This window comes from Mytilus edulis, chromosome 5, assembly GCF_963676685.1.
Source record: "Mytilus edulis chromosome 5, xbMytEdul2.2, whole genome shotgun sequence".
In the NCBI taxonomy this organism is placed as follows: domain Eukaryota; kingdom Metazoa; phylum Mollusca; class Bivalvia; order Mytilida; family Mytilidae; genus Mytilus; species Mytilus edulis.
Genome location: NC_092348.1, coordinates 77,151,588 through 77,173,690, shown reverse-complemented (window position 1 = coordinate 77,173,690; position 22,103 = coordinate 77,151,588). Strand labels below are relative to the sequence as shown.

The following is a 22,103-nucleotide window of genomic DNA, read 5'->3' as shown; positions in this document are numbered from 1 at the left end:
GGCAACAGCAGTATACCGCTGTTCGAAATTCATAAATCGATTCTGAAAAAAACAAATCCGGGTTACAAACTAAAACTAAAGGAAACACACCAAACATAAGAGGAGAACAACGACACAACAGAAACACTAAAAGGCAACACATACACAGAAACAATCTATAAGATAACAACTGCAATTTACCTGATTTGTTTCAAAATATTTTACGAAAAATATGTTGGGTTGAACCTGGTTTTGCGGCTAGCTTTAATGGCAATGTTAAATATAACGCTAAAATAACAACATTACATGACAGGACTACAGAACAAATAAATGCAAGAACATTCAGGACAGAGAAATACGCAAAAACTGTTACAGTAAGACATTTCGACATGGTTATAGTTTTTAAAGGTACCAGACTTATAGTTAAATACACCATACGTGCGTTTACATCTACACAAAACTCACCAGCGACGCTCAGATTAAAACTTGAGCATACTATCAAATCTTAATTTCGTTAAAAGTAGATATATCAATTTATACGCTATTAGATATTTGTTCAAACGTTACGAAACACTTCAATATGGAAAGGTTTGAGTTTCGGTAATTAGAGTTAAAAAGAAGAATAAAACACGCACACAATAGCGTTCTCAAAAAGAAAGACATGGATTAAACATTCGTTGGGGTTAACTATACATGACGTTATTCATACTGATTGTTTTAAGCATTCGAACTATTAAAACATTTTCTTAAAAAACGCCATCATTACTTGTAAGAATCAAATGTCCGTTACAGATACCACTGTAAACTATATTTGTACATTGTATAGCAATGTATGTTTTAATCCGATATAAATGTTTCCTGTAGGCACCAATTACTTTTTGCTTTATAAAGTTTTGAAAAACGATGCAAATTAATGAAGTCATATATTCATGCTGTATTTGATATTTGTCATTACTTTTGTGAATGATACTTCAAATGCAAATATATTAAAAGTAATGCTAAAGATAATATCTTTATATTGTTATTATTCTTTCACACAAAAAGGAAACTATCCAAAATTCAACCATTTGAATACTTTTAAATCAATATACAAATGAATAATACATGTAATTAATTTATTTAAAGGGAATAAGTTAAGACTGAGAATTTGAACAAAATGCCCTTTCACTGAAATCGTATAAGTAGTAGGGAGCTTGTACTGTCATAAATATAATTTCAGAGGTAAGATAAACTTAAGTGAGAGGTTTACTTAGCTATAAAACCAGGTTTTATCCAAAATGATCTACTTTAGAAAATGCCGGTTACAAGAATGAATATGTCAGTTGCTATCTTTTCGTTTGATCTTCGAGCTTTTGATTTTGCCATTTGATTAGGGACTTTGTTTTTAACTTTCCTCAGAGTTCGGTATTTTTGTAATTTCCTTTTATATTTGATACTCATTAGATTATGTTTTATACGTCTTATTTTCATTAATTGTGTTTAGACGTTTGGAATCCTCTTCAACACACTGCTACTGTTTGCTGCAGTATTTTTTTCATTTGTCTATAAAATATCTAATCTCAGATGCCAGCCTCGAGATTTGTTAAACAGGACCCGCTTTACGTATAGAACTCACCAGTTTCATATAATCAAAACAATTGAAAGTAAAATAGATTAAAAAACTAAAAAAAATCCGATGTATTTTTTAAAGATCACCCTATCCTTTATCTTATATTCTATTTAAAATACACATTCCAATGAATTTTTTCGGTTTAGGAAAATATACTTTAGGTATGACAATTATATTACTCTTAATTTTTTACATTTTATTTTTCTCAAATCTAATATATGATCCGTTAGCAAATTATGATCAATTAAATTTTTTTACGTATTAAAATTCAAATAGGTTCAGTAATGTTAATTATTTATCCATTTGTAAAATGTAATACTGTAATGTCTTGATATCAATTAAAACCGTTTTGCAATAAACTGGTTTTTTTTTAAATGATCACTAGGGATACCCTTACGCAAATTAAAAGCTTACGTCAGGTTATCGTGAGTATGAATTTAAAAACGACTCACAAAATGTCAGGTCAGCAACCTTTCCCTGAAGTTTAAAAATTCTTTAAATCTATAAACTCTGAAATTAGTGTGATTTTTAAACATCGCAAGTTTCTGTTAGGGTTCGAGAAGTCGACTTTGTTATTTTTTTTAGCACAGCATATAAAATAACCCATGTTGCACATCGCTTTAACAAACCAAATAAAAAGAACCGAAAAAAGTCAAGTTAAGAAATCACATTTTGTTCAACAATACAAAAAAAATGCAATGCAATATTTGTTACGTTCGGAGGACGTGTTTTTCAACAGACTGTCGGCATTCCAATGGGAACAAACTGTGCCCCTCTACTTGCCGACTTGTTTCTTTATTGTTATGAGGCTGACTTCATGCAGGAATTTCTTAGGAAGAAAGATAAGAAGTTAGCAATATCATTTAACTCTACTTTTCGCTATATAGATGATGTTCTTTCACTAAATAATTCAAAATTTGGTGACTATGTGGAACGCATCTATCCAATCGAGCCAGAGATAAAGAATACTACAGATACAGTTAAGTCGGCCTCATATCTTGACTTACATCTAGAAATTGACAATAAGGGTCGGTTGAAAACAGAACTTTACGACAAAAGAGATGATTTCAGCTTTCCAATTTCCATTTCTAAGTAGCAACATTCCAGCAGCACCTGCATACGGGGTATATATCTCCCAATTAATACGATATTCCCGTGCTTGCATTTCCTATCATGATTTTCTTGATAGAGGGTTGCTGCTCACAAGGAAGCTTTTGAACCAAGAGTTCCAAATGGTGAAGTTGAAATCATCCCTTCGTAAATTTTACGGACGCCATCACGAGTTGGTTGACCGTTATGGAATAACCGTTTCACAAATGATATCGGATATGTTCCTTACGTCGTAACTACAATCCCCTTCCCTTTAATGAATGTGACCTACCGAATTAGACTATTTACCGGATTTGTTAACACATAAGCAACACGACGGGTGCCGCATGTGGAGCAGGATCTGCTTACCCTTCCGGAGCACCTGAGATCACCCCTATTTTTTTGGTGGGGTTCGTGTGGTTTATTCTTTAGTTTTCTATGTTGTGTCGTGTGTGCTGTTGTTTGTTTGTCTTTTTCATTTTTAACCATGGCGTTGTCAGTTTGTTTTAGATTTATGAGTTTGACTGTCCCTTTTGTATCTTTCGTCCCTCTTTTTTTTGGCAACTATGTTTAAAATATTCAGCTAAAATAAAAGTTGTAAATGCCATTATTACACTTAGATTTGAGCAAATCCTCAACCAAATTTAAAATAGTGACAACTTGATTTGAGAACTAACTCAAATACTATATCTTTATTTTTCAAAGGCTAACTTATGTGGAGAAGGAACTGCTTAACCTTCCGGATAATTTGATATGACCCCCAATTTTGTGGTGGTATGAGTCTTGCTCAGTTTATTGTTTTTTATGTTGTGTTGATCTTTAGCCTATTTATTCAGTTTATAGTTTTTTTTATGTTGTGTTGATCTTTAGCCTATTTGTTCAGTTTATAGTTTTTTTATGTTGTGTTGATCTTTAGCCTATTTGTTCAGTTTATAGTTTTTTTATGTTGTGTTGATCTTTAGCCTATTTGTTCAGTTTATAGTTTTTTTATGTTGTGTTGATCTTTAGCCTATTTGTTCAGTTTTTGCCATTTCGTAGTCATTAGAAGTGACAGTCTATACACATTACAGTTTTCATTTAGTTTTGTCGTTCGTCTAATTGCCTTAAATTTTCCTTATCATGTTACAAGGTAGTTTATATTTTATTGCAAACCATTGGTTTGGTTTTCTTTCATTTTTTATAAATGTTCCCCATCCAAATCAGAAATGCAGAAAAACGACAAAAGCATTGAAAAAAAGTCTTTGTCTCAATGATGATTGAATAGTTTCTCTTTTTCAACAGGAATGTTGTCAGTTTGTTTTCGATCTATGAGTTTGACTGTCCCTTTCGGGTATCTTTTGCCCCTCTTTCAAATTACGGTTATGTTTGTGTGTAGGTTTGTTCGTGACACTTTGTATTTATACTGGATACAAGTTTCATATTCTTTTGAGTATATTATTAATTTTGCTGGATGTATATTACATGTAACTCAACATAAATTCCAGGGGTGGTGTTCTCGAAGCTATCTTAGGATTAGGACGTGTCCTAAGACCATCTTATGACAAGTCTTTGTCCTAAGTGGTGTTCTCGAAGCTCTCTTAACTTAGTATATATATCCCATTTTTCGTCCTAACTTTTGTGCATGCTTTTTTCTAATATTTTTACGTAAAGATGAACGGGGAAAGAGACGCACCATCGGTTATTAACTCGTTTAAAGAAATTGTGCATGATTTTAAACTTTGAACTCTGTGTGTTTACGATACGATGACGCTACAAGTTCAATATTCTCATTTCGAAACAAATTGTTTTACAGTTTATATCAAGATCCTATTTTGATATTTTTTTATAGTTACATTTGAAATCATGCATTTCATTAAATACATGTTAATACCAAATTTTGTAAACAATTTTATTAATTGGTTTCGTCTCTAATAAATGTTTTATCAAACAATTACTTTATCTATTTAGAATTTTGCACATAGGATGTGTTTAGGACGTCCTAACATAAGATGCGTCTGAGATAGCTTCGAGACGCAACTTAAGAGTGTCCTAAGTCGATCCTAAGTCCATCCTAAAATCGGTCTTATCTATGACTTACGACGAATCTTAGGATACTTTCGAGAACACCACCCCAGGATTTCAATTTTTACCCAAAAAGCGCGTTTTGGTCTACAAAGACTCATTAGACACGCTCGAATAAAGTAATTAAAAAAATACAAAGTTGAAGAGCATTGAGGATCCAAGTTTAATATAGATTCACAAATTAGCTAATGTATATATGATATATTCGATACAATATAGAAAAAGTTAAATAACTGTATGTAAAAACAATAAAACATTTCGATGGTATCTTATTTTAAAGGTCTCAATTTTTATGTTATTTAAAGATCTTTAATCGTATTGACCAACAAAAAAATCATATATCAGAAGTACATGTATCAATTTATTTCACAGGAAGACACTTTTAAAAATGAAGAAATCTGTGGATGAGAACTCAGTAGCAAGTACATATATCGGATTATCTTATTCAAATTAAACTATATACTAATGACTTGATATGAAATTAAACACATTTGCACAGTATAAAATAAGAATAATTAATTACAATTATTCAAATATTCTTTTGTTAGAAAATTGACTTTTTGGCCTAGAATTGAATAAAGAAATATTTGAACCAATTCCAAGTGTGGGTAAATAAAGGTCCCTCTTGAGTAAAATGTGCATGGATACATGTGGATGACTTTTGAGCACCGAAAAAGACGAAAACATTTTCCTCAACGTTTAGATTATTTGGAATAAAGAATAATGTTAACGATCTTTAACCTAAAATGATTAAACAGAGATCATTTTATCGGCGTATACACACCCATGTTAATAGAATGATTAATTTCAAAATATTTCAGGTTTTCGACGATCAGTCAACTAAAAAGCTAAAAGATATCAAAGATTCATTAAAAAAAAACTGTCAACGAAATGAAAAACACCGAAAGCGAAAAAGATACAAATCAGGCCACAAAATGCTGCATAGAAAGCTAATGACCAGACAACGCAAAGCCCACTAAAAGGGATGATTCGGTGAAAAGTCATTCGATAATTTCTTAATCAAGGAAAAATGCTCATTGGACGTATAAACATTATCAGCCAAGATTAATCATATCTTGAAGACACAAAATCAAAATAACATAATTAACAGAAAGAGTTGATATAAGTTTCGAAACGCGTTTCATATTCCCTTCGAAAGAACATGATGAGCTATATTAACTACTTCACAAAATCCATTACTATTATTTTATTGTACAAACATTTTGGACTGTGTAAAATAGAAATATGTGTAAACTCTATCTCGCTAAATCTATATACATGTACAATTTTATAAGAGAGCCGAAAGATACTAGATAGACATTTAAAATCATAAGTAGAAAAAAAAACGAACAACGCCGTGGTTTAAACAGAAAGAGACCAACAGACAGACAGAAGTAGACAAAACACAAGATAAAAACATGAGACTGAGTAAAACGAACCCATCCAAAAATGATTTCTTCATATAAAGTCCTTTCTACCCGGATTTGTAATATAACATAAAATTGTTTTCTTTTATTTTATTGCTGGTATTATAATACATATACGCATGTAAACTATTTCAATTTAAGCTCGAATTTATAGAACGCAAATCTGGAAATGAGTTTTTGAAGCTGAAAATCCACAAGGATAATTTGATATATAAACACTTAACATGCTTAATGTAATGAAACTAGCTACTAAAAACATGTCTCGTTAAGTGGATCATATCTGATCCGTACAAATAATAGGAAGGTAAAATGTATATGAAATATTTGTTACATAAATTATTTTAAAAAAAAGTCCTGAATATCCATCAAATGTTGTTTCGTATGGCGTTCATTATCACTGGACTAGTATATATTTGTTTAGGGGCCAGCTGAAGGACGCCTCCGGGTGCGGGAATTTCTCGCTACATTGAAGACCTGTTGGTGACCCTCTGCTGTTGTTTTTTATTTGGGCGGGTTGTTGTCTCTTTGACACATTCCCCATTTCCATTCTCAATTTTATCATAAGTATTAGACTCATAAGATATGACTACCATCTCCATTATGAATTTCATTCGTTCTTAGATTATGTCGTCGATATCTGCTCTGACACTTAGAGTAATTGTTGCCTTGCAGTTTGAAGTTTGCTATGAGATAAAGTTGCTCAGTTTTTACAGTTTAATTTATCTTTTTATCCGCCGATATCACAAATTTGGATATAAAAAAAACATATATGAATATAAAAAAGAAGATGTGGTATGTTTGCCAAAGAGACAACCCTCCAAGAGACCAAATGCCACAGAAAATAACAACTACAGGTCAGCGTACGGCGGCCTTGGGTCATACAGAATGTGGAGGGGTTATACATGTTAGCGGGATACCAACACTCCTGTAACAGTACCACATAAGAAGACCGTTTCTTTTTCTATTTTGCTACAAAATCTAAAACTAATTCAGTGAATTATCCTACCTGATTCTGTGATGGAGATTGTCAAAACATAAATGATACAGCTAAGAAAAACATTCTTCATTGTTTTCCGTCTTTTCCCCATCTTTTAAAACCTTGTTCACCTGTAAAGGAAATTTAACTAATTGTAACTTATATACTTATATAAACACCTGCGTCATCAACAGAAATTTAAACCCCGATAACGAATAGGAAGTCAAATATTGATCTGTTACACTTCATTGTTTATTGAAATTAAGACTCGTAAAAATTATAATTATGTATTTCACCTATTAACGGCACAAAACTATAAAAAAAAATATATACTTAATTTATCTTATTGACTGCGTTTCAAAAACATATAGTGAGCATCAGTTTGAATAATTTTAAGGGAAAGGGGGAGTGTTTTTCCTACATATATTAGTGAACGTTTAGTAACATATTTTTCTGAAGCTTCTATAAAATATAATTTATCTACATAAAATAGGATTTATACAATTCATCTTTAAGTCAAGTATGCAAAAGGACCGCAAAATTTGAAAAGCTGTAAATCAGAAAGAACCTAATATAAAATAGCCAAATTAGTATAAGGCCAAATTTAAAACTTTAGTTTTTTTATAACTTCAAAATTTATAAACGTTAACTAGTTTGTGATAAATCTGACTTCTGAGCAAGATATACTTTTGTGTGTTTTGAAAATTTATATACATGTACCAGGAAACGTGATTATTAAAAACATCTAAATGTTATATTGATACTAGGCTTGAATAATTGATATTTATTTGGTACTATATACAACATATTCATCTTTAAAATACCAAAGTGAACACTATATCTATCTTAACCTTATACATATAAAGATCAATTAAATATTTATGTTTTTCTGCCTAGTATACTTTACAATAAAATGAAATATTTGTGATATTTATGATATCTGACACCTCCTTATATGAATTTTATAACTCAGCATAAATGAAGAAAGAATAAATATTTCTTCATAAGGTGTTATATCATTTATGCCGCTTTGTTTTTGTGTTCATTTTTTTTTTAGTACAATACTGAAAAATTATATCAAGTCCTGAACGTATCAATTTCATATTGATTTTGAATATAAAAAATCCCATCAAACAACATAAAAAGACGGAAGAACACAACAGAATTTGAAATATTTCAGGATAACATTTGTTCACCTGATAATCGAAAAAATAGAAGCGAAACAACTTTATTTTGACTGTAAAAATAAAATTACACAAATACCGTCCGCCATCGAAAATTCTAAACAGAATGTCAATTAATTTATTAAATGGCAAAATCAAAAGCTCAAACACAACAAACGAATGGAAATCAGTTTTTATATTTGGTACAGTCTCAAATACATAAAATAGCTAGCTGATGTAAAGAAGAAAGCAAATTCGAAATAATTTATTAATTTTTTTTAAATAACAATCTAAACAAAAAACAACATAAAACTTGTTAATTATGTACATTTACTAAAAAAAAAATAAAAAGATAAAAAATGAAAAAAAAAAAATAAAGCGAAAAACAGTCAATTTACATCATATTGCTAGACACCGAAGATATTATCAGCTCAGTTACTAACACTTCTTTTAAACTGAATTTTACTGTGCATATTGCTGTGTATTCTACATTGTCTAGAGGTAGGGGGGGGGAGGGTTGGAATTTAACCCTGCCACTTTTTTACGCCTGTCCCAAGTCAGGAGTTCCATGTCTTTGTTAGTCTTGCATGTTTTTTTTAATTTAAGTTCATTTATGTTTTTGAGTTTAGTATGACGTCCGTTTTTACTGAACTATATAGCTAGAACACATTTATATTTAGGGGCCAGCTGAAGATTGTCTCCATATGTTAGATCTTTTAGCTGTGTTGAAGACCCTTTGGTGGCTTTCGGCTGTTATCTGCTTTTTGGTAGGGTAGCTGTTTCTTTGACATATTCCCCATTTCAATTTTCAACTTCACTTAATGTACTCTCAAATTCGCCAAAAACAACTAGAAACATTTTATTCTTTATTGGATCAAGATAAACATGAATTCGTCTAAATTTTGTTTAAAAACTTGTTAGCCTATGTGAATTTCCCAGTCCATAAATCTAAAAGAATAACTATCTGACGAATACAGTTAAGTACAATGTCATACAATGGGCAAAAGAAATCAACTTGAACCAAAACTAAATACTCTATCAGCATATATCAGAGCTTTTTGATCATGCATTCAGAAGTGCATTTTTAATTAAACACACAGATTTCGTACATAGTTATAATTTGTTTTCTAAGAGCTTATTTTGTTCTTTGGTAGCCTGCTATGTTTCAAATTCAAATCTGATGGCATCATAAAAAACTAAATATACTAGATATTAAACATTAAATATGTTAATCATTTCGTAAATGGTTATTTTATATAAGTGTCTATTTATGTGTTTCTTTCTTTTTTGAACGAAACATTTGTCATACCTTATTTAACATTTATTACGATTCAATAATGTACCCGTATTTGATAATATAAATAGTACAGTATTTTGTTTATCAGAGCTAGGTTAATGCTTGATGCCTTCTATTTAATAATGATATCGTGAAATTATCTTTCTCAATTGCTATTAAAATTATTGTGAAAAAGAAATTTCTTTATATCAAGACTTATGCAATGAAATAAAACATCATTTAAAATCCCGCCTTGTCATTCTCATGGTGAAAATCGAAGTTCTTGAAATAGAAAGTGTGCAATTTTGTGAAATACTTATTTTATTCTAGAAGGATATATGTTTACCTCAATAAAAGTTTTAGTTTGTAACCCGGATTTGTTTCTCTCAATCGATTTATGATTTTCGAACAGCAGTATACTACTGTTTCCTTTATTTAAATACTATTAAACACTTGAAGATGCCAGAGGAACATTCAAACGCATTGATCGAAAATAAATTGACAACGCCATGGTTTAAAAATACAAAAACAAACAGACACAAAATTTAAAACTAAAGACTAAGCACACAAAATTAAGCCGGTTGACGCACATGTTCCAATGCATGATGTTATCATGTGACAAAATCGTCTTCAATGAGAAGCACAAAACAAAGCAGGGTTAGACTTATTTTTGTAAGTATATAGCTATAGAACAAGTATCAAACGATTAACAACAAGCACAGAACTTAGTTAGCATACCACTCTATTGAGATGTTTCACAAAAAAGACGTACCACCTCCCGTATGTGCTAAACGCAAAATTTCCATTGCTTTGATATATGCCTAATTCTAATGATACTTTTTGTCTGTAAATGTACAGTACATACGAATATGCAACTGTACTTAACCCAAAACTGCAACTCCTTAAAGCAGCGACTATCGGAGACAGGTTCGGTTGTTCAATGTAGGCCCCTAGTGAAACTGATGAAGTTTATTATTTCAACAAAAGATTTTTGAAGGTGCCATTGAGTTTCCCCTATTGGTCTTTGTGATCTTTGCTGTAAATATTGAAATACTTGGCATGTATAAAGTTTTATTCTTTATCCTTTCCAGTTCAATATACAAAACGTCACATATCATTGCATTGCATATAAGAAAATAACTATCAATGGAAGTTGTATACAATGTCCATGCCTTTCCCCCTGTGTACAAGCTTTAGTAACCATGGAACCTCAAGTTTTCAAAATATTCTAGGTTAAACTAAATAAAAAATGAAAATGCTTCGAAACACCCAAGATATATGTTTCTGACTCAGAAATCGTTTATGTAATAAAATATAGCATTTCATTCATACAGCCGACACATTCAAGGGAATCTTTGTTTTCCAACTTTTTTGTATATACACGGAAGTGACGTACTATGATTTGATTGCATAACCCCTGAACGAAATATTTCCATGCCTATTTGTAGATCAAGGAGCTGATTGACCAACATAGATTTTGTTTTTATGCGTTGGTTAGATAAGATAATATGTCTGAAAATGCTGTTTGAAAAGAATCCTAAAAGAGGGGCGAAAGATACCAGAGGGAGAGTCAAACTCATAGATAGTAAATAAACTGACAAAACCATCGCTAAAAATGAAAAGACAAACAGACAAATAATAGTACAGAAGAAAAAACATAGCAAACTAAAAAATGGGGGTGATCTCAGGTGCTCCGGAAGGGTAGGCAGATCCTGCTCCACATGTGACTCCCGTTGTGTTGCTTATGTTATTACAAATCCGGTAAATAGTTAAATTCCATAATTCACATTCGTGAAAAGGGAAGGGTATTGTAGTAACGACATACGGAACATATCCGATATCATCTGTGAAACGGTTATTCCATAACGGTCAACCAACTCGTGATGGCGTCCGTAAAATTTATGAATGGATAATTTCAACTTCACCATTTGGAACTCTTGGTTTAATAACTTCCCTTGTGAGTAGCAATCCTATATCAAGAAAATCATGATAGGAAATACAAGCCCGGAAATATCCTATCAATTGGGAGATATGTTTCACGGTCTGAAATAACTACTATTATTGCTTATTTTGTCAAGTTTTGTAAAAATAAGTCTTTCATTAGACATGTGTGCAATTTCACTTCATAAAATCAATTATGGTCGTTGTTATGCAATAACATTAAGAATGGAAATGGTTAATTTGTCAAAAAGACAAAAAAAAAACGACAATAGTGCAGACAACAGCCGAAGGCCACCAACGGGTCTTCGATGCAGTGAGAACTCCCGCAACTGGTAGAGTTCTTCAGCTGCCTCCTAAAAAATATATATATATACTAGTTCAGTGATAATGGACGTCATACTAAACTCCGAATTATACACAAGAAACTAAAATTAAAAATCATGCAAGACTTACAAATGCCAGAGGCTCCTGACTTGGGACAGACACAAAAATACTGCGCGGATATATTTTTTTCCTGAGATCTCAACCCTACCCTTTTTCCTGTGGCCAATGTAGAAAAAAAAACCAAACACAACAATACGCACAGCAAAACTCGGTTTAACTAATTTGTATCGAGTCAGAAGGCAAAGGCAATTCAAAGTGCACTGAGTCTTTGTGAAAAAGTGAAATGTTTACATATTTAATGATCGAACTATTTACATTTTTTTAGAAATAATTTCTGTCTTTGATGTTTGAGATGTTTGGTTAATTTTGTTTGAGGGTTCCCTTTCTAGAGCGGTGATTAACCACATTACCGAGCTGAGGATATTGGGTACATTAATATTGCGTAGTGATTACGTCTCCTGTTATCGTTTGTGTCTATTTTTTGTCAATTCGATTGTATATTAATATTGAACGATGCCTCGTTGTGAACATTTCATGTCAACATCCTCCTCCAATGCGAAAAAAAACGGAACGTAAATGAGCTATTAATGTGAAACCCATCACACTGTAAAAAATGCTAAAATAAATCTAGATTAAAAATTTGAGAAAATCAGGATTTGAACTACTAGACAAATATGGTAGAATTATATCAGAAAAACTTTTGATGGATTAGATACATTTTTATTTGATGACGAAAATTAAAAATAGTGCACAAAATATATCTAACATTATTACATATACTGGTTACCAAAATTTCATATTTTATTTTTATTTGTAATTTCTATGACAATACGACAAAAAGGCATAGAAATAATGGATTGCCGGAAACATTGACAGCATAAGTTTTTCTCATTTCCCGTTTTTATATAGATTTGACAGTTGGTTTCCTGTTAAAATGGTTTAACACCAGTCATTTTTGGGGCCCTCATTAGCTGGATGTTTGCTGTGAGCCATTACTCCGTGCTGAAGACCGTGCTTTGACCTATTATGGTTTACTTTTACGAATTGTGACTTGGACATAGAGTTATCTCATTGGCACTGATAACTCATCGTCTTATATCTATGTACAATGTTTAAAGTAAACTTCTGACCTTTTCATCTTTGAATATGTTTAAAATGACTTTTGTACATTTCATAGTACGAGTCCTTGTAGGTGTTAGGAAGAGACAATTGCTTAAATGGTCTTGCTCAATGAAGGAGGGACGAAAGATACCAAAGGGACAGTCAAACTCATAATCTAAAACAAACTGACAACGCCATGGCTAAAAATGAAAAAGACAAACAGAAAAACAATAGTACACATGACACAACATAGAAAACTAAAGAATAAACAACACGAACCCCACCAAAAACTTGGGGTGATCTCAGGTGCTCCGGAAGGGTAAGCAGATCCTGCTCCACATGCGGCACCCGTCGTGTTGCTTATGTGATAACAAATCCGGTAAATAGTCTAATTCGGTAGGTCACATTCAGGAAAGGGAAGGGGATTGTAGTTACGACGTAAGGAACATATCCGATATCATTTGTGATACGGTTATTCCATAACGGTCAACCAACTCGTGATGGCGTCCGTAGAAGCTTCCTTATCCAACATGAAATTCAGAGAGGAATCATGAATAAAGGGCAAAAAACTGTACTCCGAAAAATTGGAAGCTTTATAAAATCAGAAAATATATTCCTACGGCTACGCTATAAGAAACCAAATGGGAATGTATTGGTATTGAGCATATCGACCATAAAATGTGTACCATTCTTGTCATAAATCAGAAGTATGTGTGTTGCATCTTCTCTTACGATTAAAACTAATCGGTGCCTAATACGATTCACACTTGTGATGTAACAATGAATGAAGGCAAAACTTTATATTAATGCTTGCACATGCATAGTTTTAATATTCAACCACACGCAAGGATATAATTACATATTTGTGCTATGTTTCAATAACATGTCTGATGATTATACCAACAATAATATTACATGGTTATGCCATGGAAAATTGTCAGTGTACGGATGAATGTCATTACTTCAAATTCGAGAATAATTAAAAGAAAAGAAAAATGAAAAAAACACGGTTAAATTTAACTCCACATAAAAATATTTGAAAACAGGACATGAAAATTATGAAATGTTTTACAAGGTGTGCCTTCGTTTATACCATTGAAATAAAACATATTAAACCAATGTACTGATTTCAACACCACAGTTATGAATAATTGATTATTTGTTTCATATCAATGGTTACAATCTTGATTTTTCTGAAATATCTATATCTATATATATAATATATAAGTAATATAACGATTGCATATCGGATATTTTATATTACTTTCATAATTCACCCTTAATATAGTGATCGTGAAATGGTAGTAACAGGATATAACATATTACTTTGACGTGTTTAATCTAATTTTAATGGACACATTGAGATGGTGGTTTACACAAATTTCTCATAATGTTGATGATTGAGAATGTGAAAATTATGAAGGCGATGGAGTGTATTAGCCAATGAAAATGCTGCCAACTCAAAGACATCAGGATGAAAATGAGCAAGTGGTGGATGCGGCCTCGTGCAAAGAACACAAACACGATTTGAAAGCGAATTGTCTAATTCAATATCATGAACGTGTTGAATTACTACACAGAGATATGTGAGAAGGAGAAAAAGTACCTTGTTATGGTGATGGTGATTTATTATTCTAAACAATTGTAAACTGTAAAATATAATGTACAAAGTAACGGTACATGCAGTTTCAATGTTGAACTATTTATGTATTATGTATTTATGACATTTGCTATTACTGATATTTTTTTATGTAAAGTTAAGCGTTTGATATGTACTCCTTTTTCTGCCCTGTAAAACAGTTTATATTATTATTACATATTAAATTATATAAAAAAAAATGCTGTATAAAAATCCCTTATAAACTTAATTAGTATTTTTGATGAGTTTGTTTTTATCTCAAATTACATATCTTCATATATTTATATTACTTTTAAAGATGATAAATTACATATTAAAATGATATGCTTCAGATGAAAATAATATGTTTTTGATCAAAAGTTAGTTGAGTGTATTATGGAATTATCATAAATATATCGCTTTGCCAAGGTTTTCATTGTTAACTAATCGAAAACAAATAAAGTAAAATGTAAAATCACAAAAGTACTCAACTCAGAGGAAAGTTTAAAACGGAAAGTCCTTAGTAAAAAGCAAAATGACAATTTAAAAGTCACCACATCAAACGAATGGACAACAACTAAAAGACAAGGTACAACAGAACATTAAACTATTTGAACACATTTGAAATTTGGCACATACAATTTACAACTATTATTATCATTATCTTTTAATAAATAACATTTCAAACCTAATGTAAATATCATGAATATAGAGTCAATGATATATGTTTATTCAATTTCACAAGAATTTGCCGCCGTCGTATACTTGTCCGTGTGAAACAACCTTCGCATAAAAATTTAGAACCATTGAAGAAGTATTGGTATCAAATAGTCATCCCCTTCTATGTTTGTTGGCGTTTGTCTTTTTTGCAGTTCAGTGTTTCTGGTGTTAAGTTGTTTTATTCCTATAGTTGGTGTGTTTCGCTCAGTTTTGATTAGTTACTCGGTTTTGTTTTCGGTTAATCGATTTACGACTTTTGAACAACGATATACTACTGTTGTCGTTAATTATAAAAGCAAACAAAACCCCCAAACAATCTTTCTTTCTATATATAAAAACAGTCATTTAGAATTTCTCAGAAGCGAACTTTTTTATAACAGAAAAACTTATAATTCCATATATACCTTAGATTATTCTTGAAAGAGGTTATTATAGAAAATCACAAATCCTCCTTTAGTATAACATAGAAAAATGGACGATGCAAATTTCCAATCTATGTATTGGATACCCGTGTTTTTTGTTAGGTTCGTGTTGCACAGTGTTAAGTACCCAATGCGGTGTTGTAAATGCTGTTCTTTGTCGTTTTGTCATTTCTGTTGGTTTTTATGGCCCGCAACTAAGTTGTCGGTGCCATATAGTTTTACCCTTGTCCGTAACTCCGTCTTTCCGTCTTTCCGTAATTCCGTCATTCCGTCATTCCGCAACAAACCATTATACGGAGTTTTTTTTCTAAATGCCTTTAGATATTGGGCTGATTTTTGGTGTGTGAGTTAACAATGATGAGTTACAGATCAAGCTTAAGTTCCGTTCCGCTCCACTAATTTTGCCGAAATTACGGGCTTTGAACTTTGATAAATTCTTGACAATCACAGTTATACGGACTTCTTTTCTAAACGCCATCAGATATGGGGCTGATTTTTGGTATGTGAGTTAAGTATGATGAGTTACAGCTCAAGTTTTAAGTTTCGTTCCGCTCCACTAATTTTTGCCGAAAATACGGGCTTTGGACTTTGATAAATTGTTGAAAATCACAGTTATACGGACTTTTTTTCTAAACTCTTTCAGATATTGGGCTGATTTTTGGTATGTGAGTTAACCATAATGAGTTACAGATCAAGTTTAAGTTTCGTTCTGCTCCACTATTTTTAGCAGAAATAACAGGCTTTGGACTTTGATAAATGCTGAAAATCACAGTTATACTGACTTTTTTTTTTAAACGCTTTCAGATATTGGGCTGATTTTTGGCATGTGAGTTAACCATGATAAGTTATAGGTCAAGCTTAAGTTTTGTTCCGCTCCTTTACTTTTCGCTGAAATTACGGGCTTTGGACTTTGATAAATTATTGAAAATCACAGTTATACGGATTTTTTTCTCTATCTCCTTTCAGATTTTGAGCTGATTTTTATTTGTATGTGAGGCTACCATCATGTTTGTGTCCACATGTGTTTATATTGAAATTGCAGATTTTTCAATTTTTTGGGACGGGGCCATTTGTGTCGCTTTGACACATCTAGTTTTATACTTTGTCATTGTTATATCAAAATACAAATAAGACCGTCTAGTGTCGGTTTTACCAAATTATTAATGTAAATAGATATAAAAAGATGTGGTGTGAGTGTCAATGACACAACGCTTCATCCAAGTTACAATTGAGATGAAATCACTCGCTGAAAAAAATGGGTCATAATCAATCTGAATGGGAATCAATAGAATTTTGCAAGTTGTTTGTTCATTTTTTTTTCATATGGCTATGTATGAATTCTACTTCACATGAATCGTACAAAACAAGTCGATCAGTGGACGTAAATAGGTATTACTCACACATATTCATTTATGATTGACATTATCCTATAGCCGTGTTCCTTATTGCATTATGTATTGTAATCAACATCTCAAATAAAGACTTTAACCTGTGGCATTGCTAGAGACCTCCGAGTTGGAGGCGTTGTTGTACATTTGAGATGAAGAACGATAATAATTATGCTATTCGTAAGTTGTGATTGTCAAGTGCGTGTTGTGATTTTGTTTTACAATAAAACAATAGACATGCAATACTGAATCGCTCCTGAACGTAATCCAGTCATTTCCTGTGATTATGTCGAGTCAACTGGGAAATAAGTAATGGGGAAGACTCACGCCTCTAGCTTTATACAAATGTACTGGTATTTGGTTTAGAAACTAATCAAATTCAACCTATGCAATGACGGTTAAAACTACGGATAACATCACCTGATCTAATACAGAGGATTCATTCTACTTGGAAAAATTCGTAGGCGCTTTTGTAACAGATCACATGTAAATGTTAAATATGTTCAAATGGGAACCATTGTTTTGTCTAGGAAGATAAAAGACAGATAGTAAGTTTACCAACTTTGTTACCCGTCTTTATTTAAACTAAGAAAATGACTTAAAATAGTTATCAAAGGAACCAGGATTATAATTTAGTACGCCAGACGCGCGTTTCGTCTACATAAGACTCATCAGTGACGCTCATATCAAAATATTTATAAAGCCAAACAAGTACAAAGTTGAAGAGCATTGAAGATCCAAAATTTCAAAAAGTTGTGCCAAATATGGCTAAGGTTATCTATGCCTGGGATAAGAAAATACTTAGTTTTTCGAAAAAATCAAAAGTTTTGTAAACAGGAAATTTATAAAAATGACCACATTATTGATATTCATGTCAACACCGAAGTGTTGACTACTGGGCTGGTGATACCCTCGGGACGAAACGTCCACCAACAGTGGCATCGACCCAGTGGTGTTAATAGTTATCAAAAGTACCAGGATTCTAATTTAGTACGCCAGACGCGCGTTTCGTCTACAGAAGACTCATCAGTGACGCTCATATCAAAATATTTATAAAGCAAAACAAGTACAAAGTTGATTGAGCATTGAGGATCCAACATTCCAAATAGTTGTGCCAAATATGGCTGAGGTTATCTATGCCTTGGATAAGAAAATCCTTAATTTTTCGAAAAATTTAAAAGTTTTGTAAACATGAAACTTATAAAAATGACCACAGTCAGGTATTTGCTTCAATTCAAATCATCAATTGGCCAAAGAAGATTGCAAACACTGAGTACCAGCTGATTTTTATCTTTGGATATTAGTACCATTGGATTAAGATGGGTTACAGTAAAGATGTGTCCAAATTCAGGACAGATGTACTTTTACTGGAGTTAAGTAATACAAATGTGGTCAGAATCATGATTGTATAAATAAAGGCAACAGTAGTATACCGCTGTTCAAAACTCATAAATCCATGGACAAAAAACAAAATCAGGGTAACAAACTAAAACTGAGTGAAACGCATTAAATATAAGAGGAGAACAACGACACAACATTAAAATGTAACACACACAGAAACGGATTAAGCATTAGACAAAATCCTATGAGAATAACAAATATAACATCAAAACCAGATACATGAATTTGGGATAGATAAGTACCGTGACATGTCTGTAATGTGAATTCATACTCAAAAATAAGAGAAAACAAACGACACAACGGAGAAACAACGTTAAAATGAGACACAGACATAAACGAACTATAATATAACAATGGCCACATTCCTGACTTGGTAAAGGACATTTGTTAAGGAAAAAATGGTGGGTTGAACCTGGTTTTGTGGCATGCCAAACCTCCCTCTTTTATCGCCATGTGAAATGTAACATTAAAATGACAACACAACATTACAGGACTACAATATAAATAAATAGGAGAACACACGAATAATAGCTAACAAAAGACAACAAGTTTAAAATTTAAATACGCCAGAAGTGCATTTTGTCCACACAAGACTTACTAGTGACGCCCAGATACAAAAGTTTGAAAGCCGAAACAAGTACAAAGTTGAACAGCATCGAGGACCAAAAGTTAAAAAAAGTTGTGCCAAAAACGGCCAGGGTTTTCTGTTAGGTACCAGAACATCCCTATTATTTAGAATAATTTATACTTTTGCAAACAGTAAATTTTATAATATGACTATACAAAAGATATACATGATAAAACTGAAGTATTAACTAATTACAGGAAACAACCGAAAAACATTACATAACCCGACAAAATGCAACACAAAAAATAGACACATCCGAATCAGTCAAAACCTCAACGCCAAGTGACATCATATTTGAAATTGTAATAAATGACAAACAAAATGACGTCACAATTTAATTTGTAAAACAGATCATCAAAAAATGAAAAATGACGTCACATTTGAATGAATAAGATAGAATTAGCATTGATTTAAGATTATATTTGTACTAAATACTGATATTACATTTAATAACAATGCACATTTCAATACTTATTAATAGCAAACTAAGGTAGCAATTAACTATATTATAAAGCTATGTCCGGTTTGTTTTGAATCTAACTTCAAACGTAAAACATCGTACAGATTACGTTGGACAAAATCAAATCTAATAAATGAAGACGGTGATTAATTTTCTTTACCATAACACATGAATATAATAGAAAAGACGTCAACACATTTGACAAAATTCGATGAGAATTACAAATATAACATTTATAAAATACCATTATGGGTTTGGAAAGTAAGATCAAGATATCCAGCAATAGAAATAATATTCTAACACTATAATCATTTTGTTAATAATAAGATTGTACTCTCTTTCTCTTACAATAGAAATCTGGTTTAAACGTAAAACGTAGCCTTTTTTATATTTTCATTTTCCGAAGTCAACCGAACGAGAGTACGGGAAACACGAGAATGGCATGTCGAGCTTGGTAAAATATATTTTATATATTTATCATTCGAACATTTTACCTCGGGTTTTAAAAGAAAAGTGACTTTTTCGAATACCTGTAATTCATAGAAGTCAACTTATAATAATCGTTAAGTAATATGTAGACTTTAAACTGTATTTGCATTCGTTAAGTTATAGAGATGTAACAGCATGAACAAGGTCGTATAAGTATACGTGAACCATCAGTTCGAATGAAGATATAAAGAAACCATAAAACATTTTAATCACCAAAAAAAAATGCAAATATAGTAATGTGATCAGACACAATTTAAACGAGTTATTTGATTTATAATTCAATGATTAATGATTGAAGTTTAACATTAAACAAATTTCAAAGACCTGCATTTCTTATTTTTATAACATAAAAATGTATGTTTTAACAAGATTTTGAAACCTCCGGTAAAGCAGAATAAATGAAACATTAAAGTACAACACAGATATCAAAAATATTATCACTTGACCTGAAGTATTGGTAAATTTAATGTAGAACAAATTGCTGTTTAATTTATGTATATGACAGTAAAAAAAGATAGATACTTATTTTAATCTTACATATGAAATGAGATTGAAATCTGAAACTTCAAATGATGAATAAGTTGTTATCATTTACATGTATTATGAGTTGAAGTATATAATAACACATTAGGATATAGATTTTATCAGTATATGAAAATAGACACTAACATCATAGTTTTTCAAGTCTATCTCAGATACTTTCACGATATATACCATTATAGTTATATTTGATAGTTTTCTTATTCTTTTAAAAGAAACATGTAATCCCGACTTTTCAAATTAATTCTACATTGGAAAACTAACAAACCGATGTTACAATTATAAATATCAAAACTATAGTTACTGAAGTTTTCCAAATTGGCAATCAATAGTGTCCTCTTGATTTACATAATGTAATTAATCCAAAAAAATATTAGTTTTAACTATCACGAAACAACGCCTCCAACACTACTAAAGACTGCATGGGAATGTCTTCATGGATTGATCTGCCTTAACCTCACAAAAAATCGTATTTCTCTTTAAAAGACTGATGAACTCATGGACTGGCTGAAAATATCACTGAGGCTGATTTTAGTCATCAGTATGTTGATGCGCTTTTGCTTTTTTTATTGCTTCAACTAATAGATATAGGAAGATGTGGTGTGAGTGCCAATGAGACAACTCTCCATACAAATAACAATTTAAAAAGTAAACCATTATAGGTTAAAGTACGGCCTTCAACACGGAGCCTTAGCTCACACCGAACAACAAGCTATAAAAGGCCCCAAAATTACTAGTGTAAAACCATTCAAACGGGAAAACCAACGGTCTAATCTATATAAACAAAACGAGAAAAGACATAAGCATGTTTCTATTTAAGACTTTATGCTGATGATGTTTTCGTGCTTATTTAGCTGATTTGTATGTCTCATCCCGTTTGATAAATGTTGGTGTAAAATATCTGTAGAGTTTGTGTTGTCCTGTTGGAACAAGTTTTACTTTAAATAGGTTTATTTTTATTGTATTGGTATGTGTGGGCAGTTGCATCAATTGCATTTGAAAACAAAACGATGGATAGGCAGTAAGAACAGTTATACCAACTTACACACGCTTTGACTTAATACCTGCACATGTATTGGGAATAATTAATTAAGCTTTATAGTTACTCATTTGTCGTGATCCTCCTCAAATTATTTGTTAACTGTAAAAACCTAGTTGAATAATCTTATGTACCCAAAGATATGTTTTAAGAATATAAGTGTCGACTATATATATTAAGTATTTTATAACTGACACACAGGTGATGATATTTACTAAGGGAGTGATTTGGGAGGGAGTGTACATGTTACATTGTGTACAATCTGCAGTTAATGTTCATCATAACAATTCCATAAACATTGTTACCTACCCAAACAGAGCATTCATTTCATTAACAATGTTACCACCCAGACATATTAGGAATATTCCTTGACAGTTTTTTTTTTATATCGT

At 31.6% G+C, this 22,103-nt stretch overlaps 1 protein-coding gene across 2 annotated transcripts in view; it reads right to left on the bottom strand.

Moving 5' to 3' along the window:
• Positions 1–7,305, bottom strand: part of LOC139524496 (fibrocystin-L-like) — a 102,621-nt gene extending 95,316 nt beyond the window's left edge. For both annotated transcript variants that reach the window (XM_071319293.1, XM_071319294.1), the window contains exon 1: positions 7,172–7,305. In XM_071319293.1, the coding sequence (XP_071175394.1) occupies positions 7,172–7,253 (82 nt within the window). In that variant the 5' untranslated portion in view covers positions 7,254–7,305. The remainder of the gene's footprint in view (positions 1–7,171) is intronic.
• Between the last annotated feature and the right edge of the window lie 14,798 nt (positions 7,306–22,103).